General features: G+C 32.3%; 3 protein-coding genes across 6 annotated transcripts; 2 read left to right on the top strand and 1 right to left on the bottom strand.

Moving 5' to 3' along the window:
* Positions 1 to 21: 21 nt before the first annotated feature.
* Positions 22 to 19,356, top strand: LOC106719699. Of its 4 annotated transcripts, none has more exons than XM_014514096.2 (9): positions 22 to 155; positions 8,644 to 8,716; positions 9,952 to 10,149; positions 11,280 to 11,393; positions 13,449 to 13,594; positions 13,748 to 13,867; positions 14,060 to 14,225; positions 17,223 to 18,551; positions 19,281 to 19,356. In XM_014514096.2, exons 1-8 carry the CDS (start codon positions 124 to 126, stop codon positions 18,519 to 18,521), a joined length of 2,148 nt encoding a protein of 715 aa, XP_014369582.2. In that variant the 5' UTR covers positions 22 to 123; the 3' UTR covers positions 18,522 to 18,551; positions 19,281 to 19,356. The 4 variants fall into 4 exon arrangements, with proteins under 4 accessions (XP_014369582.2, XP_045536007.1, XP_045536009.1 ...); XM_045680051.1 differs by lacking the exon at positions 22 to 155 and adding an exon at positions 3,185 to 3,768 and having other exon boundaries at positions 8,246 to 8,716; XM_045680053.1 differs by lacking the exon at positions 22 to 155 and adding an exon at positions 3,185 to 3,834 and having other exon boundaries at positions 8,246 to 8,716.
* A 1,646-nt stretch (positions 19,357 to 21,002) lies between these two features.
* Positions 21,003 to 23,204, bottom strand: LOC106719651 (testis-expressed protein 10). Its single transcript, XM_014514038.2, has 2 exons — positions 22,704 to 23,204; positions 21,003 to 22,568 (listed from the first exon to the last, which is right to left on the bottom strand). Exons 1-2 carry the CDS (start codon positions 23,061 to 23,063, stop codon positions 21,003 to 21,005), a joined length of 1,926 nt encoding a protein of 641 aa, XP_014369524.2. The 5' UTR covers positions 23,064 to 23,204.
* A 422-nt stretch (positions 23,205 to 23,626) lies between these two features.
* LOC106719645 (nucleolar protein 16) lies at positions 23,627 to 24,958 on the top strand. The gene is made up of 3 exons (XM_014514025.2): positions 23,627 to 23,839; positions 24,112 to 24,369; positions 24,638 to 24,958. The coding sequence occupies exons 1-3, from the start codon at positions 23,742 to 23,744 to the stop codon at positions 24,882 to 24,884; spliced, it is 603 nt and encodes a 200-aa protein (XP_014369511.2). The 5' UTR covers positions 23,627 to 23,741; the 3' UTR covers positions 24,885 to 24,958.
* Positions 24,959 to 24,969: the final 11 nt, after the last annotated feature.

The raw sequence follows: 24,969 nt of genomic DNA, 5'->3' as shown, positions 1-24,969 counted from the left end.
GTGATCAAAACATCAGTTTGATTCAATATGGCGGAGTAGTCTTATTTCCGAGCGGCTGTGTTTTGTCATGTTTACTTTTGTGATTATTTTTGAGCTGATTTTTCTTATGTGAATATTAATAATATGATATCATCGATAATTTCCCGATTGGTCATGTACGTATTATTTTTTATTATTATAAGTTACTTTATCTTATTGTGTAATTATGACGTTTTACCTAATATATTTGTGAAAAATTTTCTTTGTCATGTATTTTGAGTTTTATAATTACTTTGTTGTCTTCATTTATTATTTTGCTAATTTAAAATGTGCTTTACAGCATTATTTTTAACTTAACTTCAGATAATGATATAAATTTCCCAACACAAAATCAAACATCTATAAATAATGTCAATTATATTAAAAAAATTCGATCTTTTCATGATTATGATTATAGGTACAAAATTAATTTGAGATTTGTGTGTTTGTAGTTTTTCAACCATTTCAGGTCGCATGTCCGTCAATTCAAATGTCATTTTGATGTATAAATTCGAAAATTGTATACATTTTTACCAGTGCATATGCCTCATATAATTTTTTTTGTACGTATCATAAATTAACTATTATTCATTTATGTTAAAAAGGGATCTTACCATTATATGCATTGTCAATTGTCTATAATTTTTAAAGAAAATGAAGCAATTTTTTTTTGCGTATAAAAAGGTGCCAAAAATTCAACCTCTCACTACTACTCACACGCTCACGATGGCTTACCAGACATCATTGTGGCTACAATCAACATCCATCTGCAATAATTTTAACTATAATGTTGCTGATGCAATTTAATATGCATATTATGCATCCTCATACTGTGGTGCTCTGCTTCTTAAAAATCTATCAAGGAATGTTTAATGGCAAATAAATAAGCTGACTCCTTATAACTCTAATGAAAAGACTGAAATTACTTTTTCAACCATCACTTTCTTTAAATGTTTACTTAAACCCTAATTTTATGTAATACAAATTCTTCACTAAGGAACATTCTTATAGACCACTTAATGGTGATGAGTGCATCTGTTAGTCTCACATATTTCTTACCAACACTGCCACTCATGCTTTGATTACTTTATCACCCTTTCAACACGCTCATATCTCTTAAGCACCAATCTAAATTTTTTTTGGTAAATAACCATGGTCAGTCTTTCCTATATTCTGTTATAAAAAACTGATTTTAGTTTAAACAAATTTTTGATCATTTAAGGATCAAACAGACAATTTAAAAGCTTTTAATTAGATTAATACTTACTTCCTTATTAATATTATAAATGTGAAAGCAACTCTGTAGTAATTTTACACCAAAATTACTTAACCAATTTAAATGAAATTGAGTACACAGATAATCTAAAGCCTGAGAAGCACACTTTTAATTTCACATTAGGTTGAAAAAGAGGGATGAAAAATTGTATGGAAATATTGTCATTTTTACAGCTAGAAGCTTGAAACTTATTTTTTAGGCTCTTAATTTAATATAAATATATATGACAATCAAAGTTTGTAGAAATTTTACCCTCAAGGATGTAAAACAACATTAGAAAATAGGAGATGAAAGTTTGTGTAAGGCTTAAGCCGCATTCACATTTGTCTGACGTGTTGTGTCGTGATGCTTTCTGTCGTGATGGCTACTGTTCACATCTATGTGACGCGTTATGACGCATTTTTAATCAGTTCCGTTATAGCTCTCAGAGAGTTTACACATTCGCAATGTTTTTTCATGAATCATACGATTCAGATTCAGATTATGAAGAAGATATGCAGTTATTGGCACTGGCAACACTTCTAATAAAACAAAGAAAGAGAAGATGATATTGGATACATCCAGTAAATACAAAAAGAGAGACTAAAGGCGAGTTTCATTGTCTCGTTAAAGAGCTTGAGAGTGATGCTGAAAAATTTCATCAGTATTTTAGAATGTCTAACTTCTGACGCGTCACAACACAACACGTGCGCGTGCACACTAGTCCGACCCGCTGTGTCGTGTCGCTGCGCCGTCCCCCGCACCTCACCCAACTGACGCGGACCGGGATCGCTACTGACGCGACACAACACAAGCCATCACAACACACTGCGTCAGAGAAGTGTGCACGCAACCATATTAATTGTATGAGACCGATACCTTTCTGACGCATCACGACACAACACGTCAGACAAATGTGAATGCGGCTTTATATGAATGTTTTGTTGTAATGTTTTATAAGTGAAATTAAAATAAATAGCCTAAATAATTAAAATTGCGCCTATTAATAGTCTTACTAATAATTAAAAACTAATTATAAATGCGAAAGTTTACATTGATGAATGAATGGATGTTGGAATTTGTTACAAATGTAGAACATAGTCTGGAAGAACTCATAGGTAAATTATTAAGTTTTTTTTAATTCCGCACGGACGTAATGGCAGGTGACTGCTAGTTGTAAATAAATGGAGTTAAAATAGACAGCTATGTGTGGGAAACTAACATATGAGAAAATATATAAGTTGTGAGGTTGTGTATGGTATTTTATTTGCCTTTTAATAATTATGTTATTTTCTGTAGCTTTTTATACACCTATTATGGAGTTTGAGTTCATAACCTTATTCTAAAAATATAAATATTGAATATATGAGTGTTACATTAAAAACAAACTTTATAATTATTATAGATTGTTAAAATTAATTAATTAATTGCAAATAAACTACAAGAGGGTATGTAAATGTTGGTGCCGGAGGCTCAATGTTAGTCCTCTTCCCTATCCCACCGTTTTCTTATAAAGGAAAGGATGGAAATAGTATAGAGATTTGTCAGAGGAGCGGACATATAGTAAGGGGAAATATTCTCTTTCTGTGCTTCCCCTTCTCTGTTGATTAAAGGTAGGCAATGCATCTGCAATTGCAGATGTCTTTGGGCAGTGTTCGCTTCGCTATTTCAGCGAATCAGGTGATCTCTTACTCTTTTGCCACCTTATGATATTAAAAAAAATGTAAGCATACTAATAAAATTTCAAGACAATCTGATGTTTTGAAGTGGGAGGAAATAGGACTTCTAAGATTATATATTATGTAGATAGACAAAATTTCCAACAAAGCTAAAAAAAAGGTGTTAGAAAAAAAGAAATTAGATCTAATAGAGCTAAAGGAAACAGTATATCGTTTTTTAATGATAATAAATGAAATTCCCTGAATATTTGAAATGTTTGTGCATGCATGTTAGTGTTTCTTTGACACGTGTCTTATAAACTAGACGCCAGTCGACGTCACTACTGGCGTACTGCCAGCATTCGATGATTTTAGAATCAGCTGGGCCTGAAATTTGGCAACTTTACTGTTTTTTAAATCATTTATTCGTGTTCTCACCCCCAATCATTGCGAACCTACGGAAAGTACATCTTTTTTGTACAAGTTAAAAGTGTATATAGAACAAAGAGGAGAAGAGGAAGGCAGTAGTACTCGCAGATATTCAAATTGTCGAGCGCAGACATATGTTCGCGTCATTACAGAGTTGTCTAAATTCATCTGTATCAATAGTACGAACAAAGAAGTTACTCAAGTTTGGTGTCCGTCCTAAATTCATCATTAGAGTATCCTGGTGCACTGCCGGGTGCTATTTTCGGTAAGGCCTACCGCTGGCCGTTCGCCTTTTGGTTGCAGTTGAAGTTTTAGTTCGTGATCGCGTCCCGTGTTAACGGCTGCCGTTCTATGAATTGTGCGAAGTGCGTTGACATTTAACTGTATTGTGATTCATTATTGCCGATGGTTGTTCGTCACTGGAGTTATTAGTGTTTGTTCCTAGCGTGTTCAATCAGTCCGCGCCGTCTGGAGGTCGTACACCTTGACTCCGGCATATTATGCACATATCAAGAGCGCTCGTCTTGCCTTTTTAGGCCCAGCCTCGGCTCAGTAACGCGCACCTTTACCCAGTTTCGCGGGTGACGTAGCTTGCTACCGTTTATAAATGTCTTCGCCGACTAAAGCTGATATACGAATAACAATATATTACGAGGATCATGTAGTTGTTATGTACATATGAGCTGTGACAAAATTCATGTTGTTGTTTGTAAATACAATTGGAATGTTAAACATTAATGTTGTCTTTATTTACAAAGCCTATCATTGTTTTAATTTTACGATTCAAAACCAACGCGACTTTCAATGTCTAAGAAATAGGTTGTTGTAGAAATTACTTTCATGATTTAAACATACTGGAAAACCAGTAAGTGTAGCAGGCAATGTATCGTTTCACTGACCGTTATGTAGGTTAATACTACTAAAATAACTCTGCAGCATCATGTCTCATTAATGATTAATCTGTTATTCATTAGACACGGGTCCTTTTCAATGAACTATCTCAAATTTTCTGTCCCTTATATCAACTACTTTATTATTTACTTAGCAATTTAAAAAGAATATATAAAAACAAAAAAATCTTTTTATGTTGAATTATTAATTCGGGAACAGGAACCGAAAGGAAGCAATTAATAGACAATGTTATTTGATGGAATTAGCCAGTTATTAGTAGGTTTCTGGAGTAATAATATTTTGACACTGTCATGAAGGTCAACAGTTGAGTAAGCAACAAGAAACAATTTAAATTTGTAATAGACAATCTACGCCCGACTGATTTTTTACTGAGTTGAATAAGGTCGAATAAAGAAAAGGACAAGCTGTGATAATGTTTATACAAATTTTTTATTGAGTCAAGTATAAACAAAAAAAAAATACTTAAGGAAGATTGAAAATACACAGATAAGTTTTGTTGGAATCAATAATTATTCAATTCAATCCGAATCTTGTAAGAAATCCGACATCGATTATTCAAAGGTTAATAAACTTGTAAATATTTTTTCGTTCACGTGAGGAAAAATCTCACTAGTATTAAGGTTACTTTTTACAACATTTATCAGACGTACAGTGATTTCTCTAATGCCAAATTATGTTTTTTGTAGGTGTTTTGAAAAACCTTAGATTCATCAGCTAAACTTGTTCATGTTGTATGTTCTTCCGTTAAAAAAATAATAAATCCCCAAAAATCGCGGGAAAAACTTATGTTGGTTACCCCAGTCGTCGTTACTATTATTACTTCTAAGTATCGGCGAACAATTGTTGATCAAATCACGTCCCTCGTACCGTTAGTCGTTCCCCAAGGATGAAGCCCAGAACCTTATTAGGTTTGCGTGCAAGTCGACTGCCGTATACTGGCGATTACGAAAGGACTATGGTACATAAGAAATACGGAACCGGATATACACAGTAACACGTTTGGAAAGTAAAATGTAGTATCGATTTTATTTACTTTTTATAACTTGATTACCTAACACGAAAGTTTTATAATAACTTCATTTGAAACAAATAACTTTTCCAATCCGGTAATAATAACGAAGTAACAGCCCGAGCCGAGGCTCCTGAGGGAGCCCTCGAGCCTAGTTACTCTTAAACGAGGTTTAGGCTAAGCGCCATCTGCGCTCGGCCACCTCAAGCCCGGTGAAACTGTAAATGCCTCCTCAAGGCAAACAGTGACTACTCACTCACAAAAAAAAAAAAAAAAACAAATAACTTGTAAGCGGTTACCAAAAACTATATTTTGTTTTCTCTTTGATTTGCCATATTTGTACTCATACACCATTTGATTGGTGAACAAAGAACGAAAATTGAATGCTTTAATTTCAAGATGACTCACATATTGTTGCCACATTACGTTGGTTCAAAACAAAGCAGCGCATAGGGCGTAATTAATGCATCTATGCAGCTACGTAGCTAAGGCATTATCGACTTGTAGTGCTTAGGAATTGATAGCATTAGAGAATAATATCCATTGCATAATTTTCTTGCATCTATCAGATGCGGATATGTTACGAAACTGTTAACGATAGCAGTATCGTAAACAGTAGATTGTTGTTTGAAAGTTTTATCGTTTTGCTCGTCTTATGATGATGAAATAGTATGAAATTAATGAATGAAATAATTATGAAAAGTTTAGAAAATCAAACTACTCTGGCGACAACCTGATGTAATAAACGAAATCAATTTTAAAGATCGTCAGTTAAACTTTAATTATTTCAGCTTCAAATTGCAGTCATAGAGAACTCGACTATAAGAGAATAAATTAGTTATTTCAGTCTGAAAAAAATATCTAATGATATTTTGTTATACTATTTAAAGGTTTTCCATTGTGAAACAATGAGGGCGTCAGTTTCAGTATTCCATGACTTATTTAGAACAAGAGCCGGAGGATATTTATTTTAGGACTGTGTAAAAGGAAATGTTAAACGAATGGAACGCACGCATGCTTGCCGCTTGAATAAAATTTGGTGTTGGCATAAATTCGTTTGGCGTGAAGCAATTTTGTAGAAATCGTACAAAATACTATATGTGGTTACTATTTTTAAACTCGAGTGAATTAGATCCACTTGTTTTAAAGTTAACTTAAACGTCATTATTTTCCATTCATAATCATGCATCCAATACAAAATTATCGGTAACCAGATACCGAAGTTATGATGTAATGTTCCTCCTACGTCCATCAATAAATTTCTATTCATTCAATAAGTTAGGCAATGTCTATTTTAGGATTAACGAGCCCACAGCTTTAGAGATAAGCCTCGCTGTGATTGAGACCATCTCTCAGTTCCAAAATACATGCACATAAAAAATATGTTTATCCCATAATTCTTCCTTACATCGCATACAGAGGGAATAATATTACCTATATATTTTGTTAATAGGACTAATAAGAATACAAATTCTGTGCTATTTTTAAGACAAATGTAGTATTACACTACTACACGTAGGCACTAATTGAGTTAATTACACCAGTGATCGATTGTTTGAGCACTCATAACAGATGTGTTGTTAGATGCTAAGAAATAAATTTAACTTGGCATTGTTTGTTAATTGAACAAAAGTTATATAATTTTTTTGATATACATACATATAAAATAAACAAAGTGTTGCAACTGTATTGCAATTGTCTTCGTTTTATTTTTAAGTCGACCAGCGTTATTGGATCTGGGCAGATGGTTTCTAGTCGTGTATTAGTTAAGTGGTCAATTGAGGCGAGGTGGAGCATTTTAAATTGGCGATCGTATAAACGCTATGCTGTCCGGTCTCTTTATTATTCATCATTCGTGACATCGGCCAATTGGGATTCTTTTTGGTTTTTTTTAACAATCAGACTACATTGTGCTACTGCTACACATTCAGTGCCACAACAATGGTTCCATGTGTTTAACATTGTTTTGTTTTTCGTTTGAACTCAAGATTCATATATTATTGATGGCTCTATCTTTTTACCTGTTGGTCTTGTCCTGGTTTTTAAACTAAAGATTGATATGAACTAAAAACTTGATGGACTCCAATGATTTCACTACAAGACTCTGCAAACCAGGACGTAATAGTATTCGATAAGATAAACGCAGCAATAAACCTATATAAACAGCGGTAACCCGCTAGACAATTGATACGGAACTTAACTACATGCAGTTGTATGCTTTCAAAGTCGATTATGAGAGTGTTTCTAATTTAGCGTTAACTCGTTAAATGGTCACGGACTTATGCTTTTTCCGGGCAATGCTCATTTAGGATAAATTGCCTGGCTGGACTTTGGATATCAACGAAAATTATACATCAAAATAGTTACAGTTTTCCTGTCTGGAAAGTTGATTTACTTTGCATACATAAAACTCTTTAGCGATTCACGTGTGAGCCCGGTGTAAACAATAAACTGAAAACTGAAATAGATAAATACATCTTACAGAAAACCGTACCGACGCTAATATTTTCAATTTAGTTAAATTAGTCGATCATTTATATGCATAATGAAGCTTACTATTTCATATTAAAAATAAATGTTTTTGACGGACAACAATAACAATGTTTCTTTAGCTTGTTGACGTGACGACGATCTTTTGTAAAAGAATGTTACGTTTTGGGTTTTAAATTATCAAAAAATAGCAAATTACCAAGATAAATTTTCAGACAGTTCATAAGTAATTTTCGATATATTATATTTCTTATTTTGGAATAATATCTAATTTATATTGCTCGGAAAAAATAAGCTAGTATAAGAAACGAGAGGCATTTCTCGACCTTCTGACTATTCATTTTCAAGGCAAGACAAACGCTCGCCAAAATAGGCATAACCACCCAGTATTGAAGTAGTATTTAGACTATGTACTTCTATTATTTGTTAGCAATTGAACACGCTCGGGTTGATACAATAATAAATGCAGTGTAGAACGGAGCCGAGTGTCTTGTGTCCGTTGTCTCCATGGAGGCGGGTCGCGCGCGCTGTAACCGTGACAACCCTCGCTTCAGATTGTCTTTGGGACTCACGAGCGTCCGTCATATAGTCGATAAACTAGAGGCGGAATATACACAGCAAGTGACCAGTGCCAGCAGCTTAGAAGTAGTCAAATACCAGTCGAACATCGACAATACTTTCTACGATTACGATGACTTCCCTTTCGGAACGCCGAACGGAAAAGTCTGGAGCAAATTCGTTGTGAACTTCGGTTCGGCTCTCAGCCGATGTGTGCCTAGCGTCACCTTCGCGAATTTTGGAGTACTATCTATAGTGACTGCAGTGTTTGCACCGAAGATGATATCTTACCTTGTGCTGTATCCGTTTTGCAGATTGGTATTTGGAACTTTATATCCGGCGTATGCTTCATACAAAGCTGTGCGGACGAAGAATTTAAAAGAATACGTAAGTAGCATTTTTATCCATAGATTTATTAGCTTTATAGATAGTGTTGTTTATTATACTCGAATTTAACGGTAATGAGAAATTAAAACAAACCTATCTAAACAATTTTACTTTCATAAGGCTTACAGCCTTCTTAAAACATCCAGGCTTAATAAAACAGACATGTTTGTATCATCAATTTAAACACTTAAATGTTCCTGAAATAAATCCATAGACAATAAAATACTTTGTCAGTCAGTGTACATATAATTTCTTATTTCTGTTGAAATCGACCATATTCATTATCATTAAAAGTTATTACAAATAATAGTAAATAAAATATGATATATAATAATGATCATATGATATAAGCAATGAACTGAACTGCTTTTTTAATGAACGCCACTTTTAAATTAATAAGTCTTCTATAAAAATATAAGCGATATGATATTTTTCTTTTGATAATGTAATAAATACAAAGACAAAAAATTATTTCATGAAATTCCTTGCCTATAATTAAAGCTGAGTAAGCATTTTTTATCAGAGCTTTTTAGAATAACGGTATGTTGAGATACACGCCGTAGAAAATGTTGTTCAAAACTTACTTCGAAGCCTAGTGAGATATTTAATAAAAAAAAGATTATTTGAACTATATCGTTTCTAAGTATAGAGTTACCACTAGGCTAGGACGGCCTTGCACGGTTCGCACAACTTGTTCGAAACGCTTCAGTTAGCATCGTGTCCTTTACCTCCTCTCCGATACTTATGTGCAATTACTCGTAGTGCTTGTTATGTTCCTTTTTATTATTGCCAGCAACATTTTTAATTTATATTTCCTTTGTCTAAACTTTATCTTTGAGTCAAGGGATACAATTTGTAATAAACAAAAGCACCGCATACAATAGTGTAATATCAATACAATGGTTTAAACTAATTTCCAAACAAAGGAATATCTGATAGTTATAAAGTTATAGTTTAAACAATGATATTGATTCTTTTAGAAAAGATAGAGGTATAATAAAAAAATGAGACACTGAAGACCTTATTTAAAGCTTAGTAAGCTCGAACGACAAAATGGCATACCTAGGTCACAACTATAAATCATAAAAGCGCCGTAAAGCCATAACAATGTTTACTGTATAAAACCACAAGGAAAACCTTTGTCTTTGATTAATACGATAAGGGATAAAAAAATTAGTACTGGCCTCTAACAATTGTCAAAATGTCGACTAAAATTTGCGTGATATTGTTTCCAGGTAAAATGGATGATGTACTGGATAGTGTTCGCACTGTTCACGTGTACGGAAACGTTCACGGATGTGTTTCTATCGTGGTTCCCGTTCTACTACGAGGTGAAGATAGTGTTGGTGCTCTGGCTGCTTTCGCCCGCCACCAAAGGCTCCTCCATACTGTACCGCAAGTTCGTGCATCCAGCGCTCTGCAGGAGGGAACAGGTAAATACCCGCAGGCGCACTCAAATTTTAACAGTGGTTACCACTAAGATGCTGTACGACCGAATACTATTCCTGTACGAACTTTATAACCGATCGATCCGAATATTATTTGGACCCCTTAATGTAACTATCATCTGGAATCAATTTATGCCCCATTACGAATATGATGATTTAGGATCGAAAAAGATATGCGTTATTTTTTTGGTTTTAAATAAACAATGAAAACATGATTGGAACAAAATGAAAGTTATTTAGTTATTTTGGTGACGAAATTTAGTTGCTACAAAATGAATCAATGTCTCTATATACATTTCTTATTTCAAAGTAATAATAAAATAGATTAATTGTTATATTTTTTTACAAATACGTTATAACAAGAGTATGGATTGATTGTTCTGCAGGTTAGCATCGCCACAATCTCAAGGAATTGAATATTTATACAAGACGATACTTACGCAAACGGATTCATTAGTTGCAACGATAGCAGTGCTCTGAATGTACTTTGTTTTATAATGCACCTGTCATTTACATGTTACGATATCACGAGGAATATCGTGTGCCAAATAATTTAGCAGCTTTGATTCTGATGGGAGAGATAATAATATGACAACTTTTTACAGATTCGTCTGCAAGAGACTTGTTATCATATCTTCATTAAAAATACTTGATTGAAAAGAGGAAGTAGATTAATATTAAGAATATTTTTATTACCTAGTAGATAATTTGGGTACTTCGTGTTTATCTCACTATTATTATCATAAACATGATTGTCTTTAGATGCAGGAGTATCAAATAAGCGGACTTTTAGTACTAACTCTTAACTCTAACTACTAATTTGCCTCGAACTTTAGTTTGTAACATTATCCACGGTATGATATGACCTCTCTCCTTAACTAGAAAACTATACTTTCAAAAGGTTTTCACCGTGATTGCGATAAAACATCTTTTGCAGATATTTTTTTTGTAGTAATATTACTTAATCAATTTGGTCGTTGGTTGGGATGTTTTTGGTCTTTGGAAATATTAGGGTCCGAGCACATGACTTCTGTTTAAAACAAATTGTCGATTGACTCGTCTGTTTTATTGAAATTTTTTATTACAATTAAGACTGTTTCTTTTAAATCTAACAGGAAATAGATGAATACATCGCCAAGGCCAAAGATCAAGGTTACCACACCGTGCTCAACTTGGGCACTAAGGGCGTCAACTATGCCACCACCGTTATTATGCAGACCGCTATTAAAGTAAGTCTATAAGCTCCTTTCATGTCAATAAAAATGTTGTATGAATGCTTTTTAATAGAATTGATCCAAATAAGATTTACCTACTCTCGGTTATATGTAGTCTTATTTTGTTCAAACACATGCATAAATAATTTGTTGTAAAAATATGACATTTTAACACGAGTTTTGTTTAGTTTTCTTTTCATATTGTTTTCTCACAAATTACATAGTCCAACTCACGTAATGCTAAATCAAATAAACCAGGCGATGTGTTTGATTAAGGTTTCACAGAGTTAGCTCGAGCTCGAGCCATATGTAGTACAAACACTGGTGACTAGCACAGCTTTCGTAGCGTTGCATTTCAAAAGCTGTCACTTAAATATGCTTGACATAAAACAGACATGAAGTAAACGATATCAAACACATCTGTTGATGCACTTCGCTTATCTTTAATTCCATTTTGATTTTTTTTATTTTATTAACACGCTTTTTTAATTTTCCCCTATCCCCCCTGTTCTATTCCAAAATCCTTTCCATTGCTGCTACAATTAGAATCTCAATCTGCCGAATCCCGAGCAAAGAATCGAAGGTAGAAAAGCTATAACTTCAAGAGACGTCGTCGACGGCCAAGATATTGCGTACAACATTGAATACCAGCATTCTGAGAGTAACAGTCCACCTAGAGTTGAAATATTGGAACTAGACCCACAGGGAAACAACGAAGACGAGTTTCATATCGGCGCTGGAGACGCAATAGATCCCGATTACGAGCCTACTTCAGCGCGGAGTCGCGGAAATGTCGTTAGAAAACGCAAAGTGACGAAGGAAAAGAGGTCACGAAGTAAATCTAAAGGACGTAAAACCAGGAGCCAATCTGCCATAGAGAGAGAGAACGAAGTGACGGTTGACTGAACTAGGATTATTCTAAAGGAAAAAATAAACTGTGATTCTTAGATGATTTTAGAACGGTTCTTAGATTTAATACTTATGAAATATTTCATTTAAAAAAAAACTCCTATACATAATCTCTCGACTATTGCAGTTTTTTTCTCATTTACTTTAGCTCATAGAAACCCTATCACAATTTGCTATACACTTTTGCTACTTATTATCGTTGTTTTTATTTGCATTTGTCATTTCAAGTATACAAATAGTTCCCCTACCAAAAAAAAAAACAATTATTTGTAACACATTTTACATTTTTATAATATGTTAGTTTCTAAATCTCAGTCATCGATCTCTATACGTTGCATGACTATTGAATACTTAGTCATATTTGCATGTTCGGTTTGACGATCACCGGCTATGTATGTTGTGTTCTTAGATTTTAGTTACGCGTGACTGAATTAGTGTTAATGTACGTATGATTTCTAAATAAACTATGTGATTCTATTATACCTTTCATTTATAATAAAAATAAGTAGAGAACGTGAGCTTTATATAGCATGTGCTTCGAAAAGACGCGACGTTAAACGTGAGTATTAAATTTATTAATATAATTATTTTGAACCACTTAGAAATGCACTAAAACACATCTACTAAAGTTTTATCATCGTTAATATAGCTGCGTCAGACTAATGACAGATTTAATTAATGCCTGCGTGACTACAATTTTTGTGCAATTTTTTATGAATTTAATCCATTTTAAAACAATATAAAGTAACAGACGGTAAGGTGATATGTTGTTTAAGAGTTCATGTCTAATTGCTGAATAGCACTGCATTGGCATTCGCAAATTCTCAAATCAATGCTACAATACACATTAGAGATAGATTGTAACCTTATTGACTAACTATGTCACAGAGAATAAAATATTTGAAAACTTCATGAGGCGGATTATTTTTAAAATCCCCAGTGAAGAGATTATTTTTATCATTTGCAGTGAATATAGAATTCTCAAGAGAGAATACACACTTTACACTCAAAAATTTACTACACAGGTCAACAAAAAGTGCATGTGTATGTGTACTATAAGTGAAAATATGATTATCAAGTTATTTCGGTGAAAAAGCAGAGATGATATTTGATGAACTAACGAACATGTGACGTTGGTTAAATGTATGTGTGTGACTCCAGGGAGGCGGTGGTCTAGTCCAACAGTTGCGCAAAAGCTACAGCCTGTCTGACCTGACGGAGTGCGAGCCGCGCGAGGAGCGCGCCGGTGCGGACGAGGCCGACGACGTGCTGGCCGAGCCGAGGCTCGTGCGACGCGCTATCAAAAGGTCAATTACACTCCTATAACTATGACACTTATGTTAATCGCACAAAGTTTATATTCCCTTGTGTTTTTAGGTTATAAACTATAAATATTAACGAAAATTATTTAACGTCTGTTTATTATGATTATGAAAAAACTGTTTTTTTGTCATTTATAGCGGATTTGCGGCTCGGCGCAGCGCTTCCGAGTCTAACAGTCGTCAGCCGATGTATTTCCCAGAAGTGGACGTGGATGTGAGAAATACTCGCTCCAGTAGAAGTGATGAACCAGATTTTAGGTAATTAATGCAGAATAATCTATTACAGCTACTGACTTGTAAAGATCGCGGTACTTTTTAAAGTCCTATGCCACTCTTGTCCACGTCTAGCGATCTAGCAGGTGATCTACCAGCAGATATATCGAGAGTAGCATTGAAGAGAGAAAAAATACTAGTACTTTTATTAACATAAATGTTTATATTTGATTGCAGCCATATAAAATCAACGGAAGATATAAGCTCGGGGTACTCGAGCGCGGACAACTCAGCGTCACTGACGCGCACTGGCTCCATGGGCGCTGCGGGCGCGGGGCGGTCTCGCGCGCGCACCACACGGACTACCACCATCACCACCATCAAGCGTCCGCAGGCGGCTGAGGTCTGGTAACAATGATACCGCCATTCTTCACCACAAATCTCCTCGATATACAAATGCCACCAAAACTATTCAATACTTCGAGAATTCTCTAAGTGAATAATTGCTGCTCGCTTCAATTACAATACACTTCGTAAATAAGATTAAATAAACCAACAAATAATGATAATAAAATTATTTCGTTCTTTTTTAACTTAGTTTCAAGTTTTCCAAAAATTTATGTCAATAAAGGTTTTTCACATATTATTAACAATTGGTTTTAAATATATTAGTTTAAGAGTTATGTATAACGGAACTAGACGCTTCTTTTTAAATTGTAACCTTACGGCTGTGTATCTCATTTACCTACATTTGAAAATAAATACAACAATGAAAAATAATCTATGAGTTTATATATATAGCCGTAAGTGATTTTTACCATCTGTCTGTTTAATTTGGAAATATATTTGCAAGATAAATTATCTGTAAGATTATTTATTATTATTGAACAAAAAAAAGTAGCAACGTACAAAATTTTGGACTTTGGTTTTTTTTGTGGTTTTGGTTATTTTGTATATCGATGAATGTTAACATCATGATTTCATAAGACCTTTGATCATCTTATTATCAATAGATTTAACAACGGCTGAGGCATCGAATATTGGTGTAATATGTGGTTCATTTTGAATGTACATCTTCTTTTATGTTATTTATGCCAGGGTAGTATAAATCAGGTTAGGTTTAAGATATTGTTTTCAAGATATTATTTTAAACATATTCTCTGATATTGATAATACTGACAGAAATGCATAAAAGTTAGCAGTTAAATACTTTACTTTTTACTTTACCTTATTTTTTGTATAAAATTAGAAAATAAACGAAATTCAAAATGAACCACATATCATCTCTTTTGTATATTTAATTGATCTGATTTTTTAAACCGTTTATAAAACTAACTGAGGGATTTCACTGCAGCAATATTTGTATTAAAAAGCCTAACTTCTATTTAGAAAACCAGAATCCGATTGACTGAGGATCTAATGAATGAAATAGCGCCATCTATTGATTGCATTTTAATACAAAAAATTATATAACTCTTTTTATTTTACCAATACTCTAAACTCTAAAACATCGTAAAAATTATTCAGGCATTTAAAAAAAAGTTATGGCGAGTGAGATATGAATTCGTTTATTTCTTTAATGTACTGAATGTGTTTTGCGTCAAAGTAATATACCAAATACAGTGAAACTTGGTTAAGTGGGACCTGGATAAGTGAGAAACCTCCATAACTGGAACTCATGCTGAGGTCCCAACACTTTGGCACTGAATTACCTCTGTTAGTGGGACGAGGTAAACCTCTATATCTGGGATTTGTTCTTTCGATTTATCATCATAGTTACCTCTATAACTGAGACAGCGAGTAAATTTTATATGCATAAACCTCTGTAACTGAGATAACATTGTTTGTTTACTCATTCTTATTCTACCCACAAATTCCACACGTAATTCCAAGTACGTAAGTACAAATTTTGAGCTTCAATTACCTTCAGTTTGAGTTTCGCTTTACTATCATACAGATGTTTATTTGAAAAATGTCAAACTGAAATAATTGAAATAAACTGAAATAACCTGTATTCTCACCTATATTAATGGAACCCTCTGTAAATGAGACAGATATTTATTTATACCTGTATATCTGAGACACCGGGTAAGTGGAATACCTCTATAAGTGAAACGACATTGCAGGTCCCTTGATGTCTCACTTAACCAGGTTTCACTGTAACAGGTTATTCGTCAAAATAGGTTCAGTCGTTTAAACTCGTCATGGCCTACATCACAAACTAATTACATATATACAAATCCACATACATAAAGATAAACTTACATACGCGCGAAAAACTTTACCCTCTCTGTTAATCGGGTTATAAAATATACAGTTTTTCTAGAGAGTGACGACAATATGTTTTTATACAATGTGTTTTGACAGTGGAAACCAACAGTTACGATATTTACGAGAAAATGTTTGGTGAATGTTAACGCCACAAGGCTTTAGATGTCTATTTGTAAAATTAATTAGTCATATGCCTAATCAATATCAAATGAGATATAATAGTTTATATTTATAAGAAAATCTAACTTCAATTAATGAACGAAAATTATCAAATCGACCTGAAATCGAAATACGCTCTCATATCTTTGTCTTTGAACAGATTTAGTTGATAAATTGTTGGTTAGTGTTGAATTAAGCCAAAATTCAAAACTGAATTACGTTAAAATTCCTAGTTTACGTATAAATGATATTTAAAAATAGTGGGTTGAAAATGTATAATGGAAAGAAGTTAACTGTGAGTTTCCAATGCTGAAAAACCAACAACATATTCTTGTCTCTTTATCAAAGGAAATGAGGGATTACATTAAGTTTTTGTATGCGTTACCGCAGTGGAAACTCACGGTATAAATGTCAGGGTAGTTGGTGCTGGCTCAATATATAATAAAAAAGAATTCAAGTTACCGCATTGTTATTGAATATGTAAGTTTTTTTTAATTTTTCGAGATTTTGGCAGAAGTTCCTACGAGAATAAAATTAGAAGAAAAAATTGTCGAAAGGGATACTGTATCCGTAGAGTTCTGTATCATTGCTTAATATATTACTCTTATAATTTAGTAATCATATTTTGTATTTCAAATAAACTTAATTTCCAAATACAGTTGAGACTGAACAAAGTATTACAAAATTATTAGTCGATAAAAAAAAAAAAACTTATCTATTATTAATTGTACCCCAATTTTAATAATTTATAAAATATAAACATTAAAACGCCGTAATATTCAAAATGAGCACAAATGTAATAAGTTGCGTTTTACATAGTTTTAAATTGTTTTACTTTTCACTATTATTGCATGCTTTAGAATTATTTTTTTAATTTCTATTCCTTGTAATATTTTATAAGTCTGTGTTCGCATTTATTAACTTTAAAATCATTTATTTTGATGTAGACTTAAGGCCTTTTTATTTAAAGGGTAATGAAGTCCACAACGAGGAGTTACAAGACGACGATCCTAATACTTATACAGATATGCCTTCTCTTGTCAACATATCATCGTCCTGTCTTTATTTATCTCATACAAATCCTCCATTTATTTACCAGTATGATGGTGACCAGGTCAAAATTTTACAAGTATTAGGTCAGTTGCCTACTTCTGAGGAATTAAGTTCAAAGGTTAATCCATCTGATCAAATGGACCAAAATAATATATCCACGGAGGAAAAAATCAAAGAAAATAGTCCTCAAAATTTTGCTTTAGATAACATTTCGAATAATGATTCCACAACAAATACTTCCCAAAATATTGAAATTAATCAACAAAAACACGATACAGATAACAATGTAGGGCTTACTAAAGTTGATTCAGAAGTAGAGGGCGCTGATAGCTTGTCAAAAGACAAACCTAGTTCTGAATTTTCTCAAGTAAACAATGATACTCTAAATGACACTACAACTAACATTAAATCCATCGAAAAAGAACATAATAATGAACAAGACACAATAGAGAATGAAAATTTACCAATAAATAATTCGGGTGAAACTGATAACTATTCATCAGACGATGAAGCTTCTTTTGGCACACCCAATGAGTCGCCGAAATCAAATAGAAAATATGCCAAAGGTAAATATGGTAAAAATAAAGCTCCGTTGCCACCTTCAACAGAAATTATAAATACTTGTCCTAAAGACGTTTTTGACAGTACAAATATAATGAAAAAAGAAATATTAGAAGATGACAGGGATTTAAAAGAAGAAAACATGAAAATTAAGGAGGAGACAAATTCAATACCTGACACTCTGAGTCCCACAAGTGAAATAAAAAAACGTCAACAATCCAAATCACCGATACGAATACCCAAACCAAGTGCTTCGGGCTTTGGGAAATTATTGCAATTACCTGGTAAATTAGCTTTTTGGCATAAAAACGATGATAAATCCATTTCTGATGATATTTCGAATTCTTCAGATGACAAAAGTAGAAGTTCATCAATAGGTCACTTAACTGACAATGTTCCAAGTAAGGAAGATCCAAGTTTGGCCAGTGATGAATCGAAGGATATATCTGATGGACTATTAAGACCAAAATCATTAGATGACATCAGTTTTAAAGATGCAATAGAATCAGAAAATGAAATTACATCGCATAACATTATTGAAAAAAGTGTCATTCTCCAAAAGCTTATCGAGGCGAAAATAGAAAGTCACCCGGAATATAAATTTGTTCCTTTGAAAGATGAAATGAAGACCATATCAAAAAGTACAGATGTTTAATACGAATGATAAATTCGACAGGCCCGAACAGTATGTTTATTTATGTTTGTGTTAATTTTGTTTTGATTGCATGTGTTGTTTTACTGTTTTTATTGATTTTTTTTTGTTTTATAGTAAAATACGTTAACGCTTTATAAATATGCAATTTGATTTTGCCTCTGTGCTTATTACGTTAATTTATATGTACCATTTTGTGTTTAATGTGCAACAATTTTTTTTTTATGTTTGAAGATTTTTTTAATTTAGGAAGTAACTCTAGCAAAATTATCAAATTGATTTTATATTCCATTTACATTGCAAATACATTACATTGAAAGTTATATATTTGCAATACCCATAAGTTAAACATTAAATTAAACGAAAAGGTTTTTGCTGGTTCCTTAATCTTATGATGATTACTTATTAAAATGAGAAATAGTTCCTCAACTTACTTTATACCTATTTTTAGAAACATTATTTATCAGAGTTATCTAACAATTTGGGCTAAGTCATGTTTATTGTGTTTTATTTGAACGTTGTTTATTTTATGAGTTTCAAAATTGCTTTTTTAAAACCGATTTCGTCCACATACCCTATCTCCGTTATTTCGCCCTTGTTATTTTTTCCGCTTCATTTTGGATGATGCTTTTATATTAACGTATTTACGTATGTCGTGAATTTTTAGTTACGATATTAAGATAATACAAATTAACAAAGTCCAGAAAAAATGCTTTTTGCTTTTTGAATTAGTTTTCAATTTCCTATTTTGTTTTATTTCAGGCAATGCTGTCGGCATCTGCTACAATACCGCGCGCAAAAAAGTCTAATAAAAGGAAAACTCAGTAGGCAATTTATTCAAGTCATCAATTTTCTTATTTAAAGATTTAAATGAGAGGCATTTGCAGATATTTCAACGGGAAGCAAATAGCAAGATAAACAACACTTGTCTTTGCCATTTAAGTCCCTATTATCTGTTTCAATAATTATGCTCTCTATCTAGATTTAATTTCATATATTTCCGACGTAAAAAGACAAAACATTAATTAGCAAATCCACTCTATTATATATCGCCGCTCCTACTTAGCCAATAATATTTATTACTATGTGCTAAAAGATAGGTATTTATCGCTATATTTTACTCGATAATTACACTAACATTAAATGGACATGTCACCAATTTTATAATTGTCGAATTCATATGAATTTAAATACCCTTCCTAAATCAGTATTAAATGATATCAGCTTCCAATAATTGTTTTGCTTGTGCTAAATATTCTATATGGAAATATTGTCTGTAAAGGCCATTTATATTAGATATAGAATCTAGACGATCTCGAGTAATTAAGAAGTGTTGATATGAAGGCAAATTTTTCCGAGTTCTTTTTTTCCGTTTTTATTTTTTTAAATAGATACTTTGTATAGTTACCAAATTTATTCAATAGCATTGAATGCACAATTTAGTATTTGTAATTAGGTAAATTTATTTATGAGGACTGAATTCTCAAAAAAATCTGGATTCCTTTTATCTCGATTAATATTATGCACTCTTATGAAATTGGTAATCTTTAATTTTGCCAAAAATTGCCAAATACCTAATTGTGTACTTACTATTTAAAACGGCATAGTTTATGATAGTCATAATGCCTAAGTGTCAAATGCCTAAGTGGAAACTGGAGAAGTCTTAGTACCTTTCCTGTTAAGATTTTGTTGGTAAAGAAACTTTCATCAAAAGCCCCTAGGTTCCTTGTACCATATGTTTGCCCTTGAAATTTTTAAGCAAGAGTGCTTTACCACAGGAATGAAATTAAGTTTTAATAAATAGTTTTCATTTAATATGGTGTGCAAAAAAAGGTGCAATATATTTATAAATATACAACATAAAATAGAATGTCTTGTGTACAGTTGTAATTCAACCAACAAACAAATAGAATTGCATATAAACTCATCGTTAGGAATAGGAATATATATAAAATGGTAGTGATTATAAAGTTTATTGTACTTTATTATGCCAATATATTTAATGCAATGCAATGCAATGTTCATGCCCTAAATTTATGTGTGTCAATTTCTCTTGTGGTAAGTTGATTTTAGTTTTATTTACAACCAATATTTAAAAGATGTTTTGTTCTAGTATGGAAATTTGAGTTGTTATATTACCAAACATGTACAGTGTACCGTCTACCCGAAAGTCATAAATAGACCATTGTTAATGGCATATTTATGAAGGAAAATTATAAACAAAAAAAAATGTATTTTATAATTCTCAGTGTTGTGAAAATGCAGCTATGCTTGCGATAATTTCTAGCTTTGATTTATAATGCAATTTTGCTCTTGGGAAAATTTGTGGTAATTCTGTACATTTTGCTAATTGGTTGTATTACATTGGAATATTGTGTTTGAATATATATAAAAAAACTTCTCTTGTTTTATTTCAGTAATTCATTCATTTTTATTGTACATTTTTTTATAAAATTACAATCATAAAAAACTGTTAAACTTAACCTATGATGTGCCACCTCTACATTTTAAAGTGTCTAGAATATATTTTCCATAATCACTATTGTATTCATTGTTCATAATCTGGTTTTCTAACAATTCAAAAGACTTTATATCCCAAGAATTTATCCAGTACAATATAGAAAACAGTTTATAGTAAGCACTTTTTTGTGTTGTATCACTTACTGTTATTTTAGGTAAGTTTTTTATAATATCTGTTAGTTTAGGTTTAACTACACTGTTAAAACTTTTATTGTTACTCACAGCAAGCCTATGAAGAATATCAATTGTATCTGAACTGATTGTGCTATCTAACAATACATCTGGTAAAATTTGGAGCCAATATACAAAAGCTGAACAAGAATGAAAATTAACTAAATTATTATTTAAATAAGTCTTACATAGCAATGCAAACATTTGCTGCTTCAGATATGTAGAAGAACTATCGCTGCAGTAAGTCCAGATTATTTTTTTAAATAATGATTCTACTATATTTAATGATTTTGTCCAATTAATGCTTATCTCTTCTGAAATTATTTTGTGCATAATTCTAATTGCAACCTCTAACATGGTGTCTTGAGAGTTACTGGAAAAATTGTTTTCAATATAATTGAAGACAGCAATTACATCTTTTTGGTTGTTTTTTATATTTAGGTTTGGATTGATAGTAATATACAAATAACAAATTTCCAAATTTTCAGTTATTAGCTTAGGGTCTATAATTGTGCTTTCAAATGGTAAATCTGTTTTTGGTAACCGTGACCTTACATTAGTTACGTAAGGAAAGGCAGCAACAAAATGCTGGCTAAACAGAGACTTATATTTTTGTATAAAGTTATTTTGTAACAAGGAATTAGGATATTTTTTATTGAAGTATTCCACAAGTTTCCATATCATAGAAATGACATCAAGAATGTGTTTCAATAATATTGCAGCATCTTCATTTATGACAGTTTCAATATTTTTATCTCCCTTTACATTAGGGCGTGCTTCAAGCCAAATTTCAAACATTAAGGGCATTAAAGTTTCTACATAGGATTGAAACTTTCCCACTTCATCTGATATAAGGGTGTTTTGAGAGTTTTTAGATGAAAAGCATGACACTGTGCATATGGATGTATAAATTGGATTGAATAATGGAAAATTATTTTTATTTGTTATGTCAAATACCCGAGTCTTGTCAGATAACTGTTCTGACTTGTAAACATCATTGCACTCAGCAAATTTATGCAAGAATTGTTGCAGACGTTGAAATACTTTCACACGCCACTTTACAGTAGTGATTTGGCTGTTTAAATTAACAGTCAATGTCCTCCCTTGATTTGCATCCTTCAACTTTGATATCATATCTAAGAAATTTGGTATAATCTTATGAAAATCATGGGCTATTAGTTGCGGGGTACACAATAATAATACATCAAGGAATAAAAGAGAGTCTTCTTGAATTCTGCTATCAATATGTGTCATCGCACTTCTGAGGTATGTTGATAAAACATCAAAGAAAGGGTCTATTTTGTCTGTGCTTACATGTGTTAACACCAAGTGAACTACCTTTATTGACTCGCGTCGTACCTGGAAGGTAAGTTTGTAAAAATTACAAATATATAAAAATAGACTACAGTAATATTTTTTATAGTATCCCAAGGAGATAATCAATGATTTTAATAGCTTGGTGTTCTATATGTTAAAACGTTCCAAAATACTTACATTTTTTTCAATGTTTAAAATCAAAGGTGTCACACCATGAATAAATTGACCTAAGTTTACTTCCAAAAAGTCACTGTGCAGAGTTATCAGTTCTTTTAATCCACTTAAGGCTTCCATACGGGCATTTGTGTTAAAGTGACTTAGTCGTGATAACAATTCTTTAGCATTTAGCTTCTTTGAGGACAAGGCTTCTGTTTGACCATGTTTCTTAAGTTGTTCCTGGATTATAATTTTTTTTACTTTAAAGTTTGTTTTAGTAACATTGGTGCCCTTTGGTAAATCTTTTTTTCCTTTTAATTTGGTCTTGGCTTTTTCTGACTTGAGAAACTTTTGATACCTTGTTGCACCCGTCTTATGCATCTTGCTTTATTCCTTTATTAGGCTGTTTATTTCTTTATGAAGAAACCGACCTGCTTTACACAAATTAATATACAACCAAGGTTTAACCTCAAACTCAAACCAATGAAAAAAAACATGGATAGGAAGGAATAAATAATTTGACTTTGACATTTTTGACACAACCTCAAGCCCATAATAAAATCACACAGTATACAAATTACAAACCGTTAACGTTAACTATTAACGACTAAAAAGCAAGAGTACGGAAACCAACGGGAGCCTCAGCCTCAGCTCAGTATATAACGAGAGAAGCAAATATCACACAATGTATGAGAAGATCATAAAATTAATTTAAAAATATAACTGAGAAACTTGTTCAAATTGCTTTTGAATTTGAACAGAAATTAACACGTTTCTAGTCTATTCTAGATTTTAATATACTAGGATAGGCAAATCACGAAAATAAAAACTGCCTGAAGCCTAATATTTCTAAATTATAATTATTTAGCTACAGTAATGTATTAAAGTATAAAAACAGTTGAGACATAAAATCAGTTTTAAAACCGTAGCTAGTACGGCTGGCACATGGTGAGCAAATGTCAATTTGACATTTAACGTAAGGTTGAAGTTGTGTTATTTTTGAGTGTTTATATTTATTAAGAGTTTTATAAAATAAAAAGCCTAGCCCTGTAATTCATCATGAAGGTTAAAAAACAACATCGTAAGAAGAAATATCTACACAAACTTAATCGCAAAAGATTGAATAGAAAACAACGTAATACGGGCACCGTGCCCAGGTTAGATTTTGCTCATTACCTATTAAAATTTAAATTCATATAGAAAAAATAAACGCAGTATCTACTATTCCTCTATATTTCTTTTTTGGCCGGTCAAATCCAAATACAATCCCTTATAATTTTAAGCCACATGCACTTGTTACAATTTGTTACACATAAATTTCCTCAATCCAAAACTTTCTTCGATTGACTTTCTTGGATATCTTTTATAGTTTACTCATTTGGATAAATTGGCATTGGATATTGAAAACGTAACAATTGTTTTATTTCAGTGAAATAATAAAAGAGGCATGGGATCATAAGAAATCAACTTATAAAAACCTTACAGATATGGGTCTAGCAAATGACCCAAATAAAATTATAAAGATACCAAATTTTAAACAAGAAAAAATAAAACAAGCCAAGGTTATTGTTAACAAAGGTGAAATAGAAAACATAGATGAGGAAACAATCACTACAGTACCAATAAAAAAAGAAGTTGCTGAAAAATTAGAGAAAGTAGCTAAAGCACCAAGAGAAAGACGATTTATGTAAGTATAAAGTAAATGTCATCCTTCTCACACTAGACATTATTGACATACAAGGTCTTACATAAAATTGTGGAATAAGCAAATGAATATCTTTATGTTTTTAAAATCCAATATTTCAATAGCTCCTATAATTATGGGGCCAAAGTGCAAATTGGCAACTTTTCAGGGGATGTTCTCAAAGTTTAAATGGCATAGACAAATAGCAATTTTACTTTATTAAATTTCATTTATTAATTAAAATTACTTAATTAACTTTCTAAATTTGCAGGCTACCAAAGGGTCAAGTGGAATTTCTAACTTACCTATTGGATAAATATGGACATGATTATAAAGCAATGGAAAAGGATAGGAAAAACTATTACCAGGAAACATGGAAACAGCTGCGAGCTAAGATTAAAACATTCATGGGTATACCCAAACAGTATGGTGAATATCTTCAAGCTAGAGGATTACTTGATAAAGAACCTGATGAAGAGGAATTGAAGAAACAAGCAAAAGCTTTAGTTGAGGATTAGTTAAGTTATAAGTTACCAAGTATTTCTACTAAATGTCTCATAATTTTAATAGACTGTGGGAGGTTAATGATAAAGACGTAAATAA

The sequence above is a fragment of the Papilio machaon genome, chromosome 11 (assembly GCF_912999745.1).
Source record: "Papilio machaon chromosome 11, ilPapMach1.1, whole genome shotgun sequence".
Lineage (NCBI taxonomy): Eukaryota > Metazoa > Arthropoda > Insecta > Lepidoptera > Papilionidae > Papilio > Papilio machaon.
This window is presented reverse-complemented; position numbering and strand designations above follow the sequence as displayed.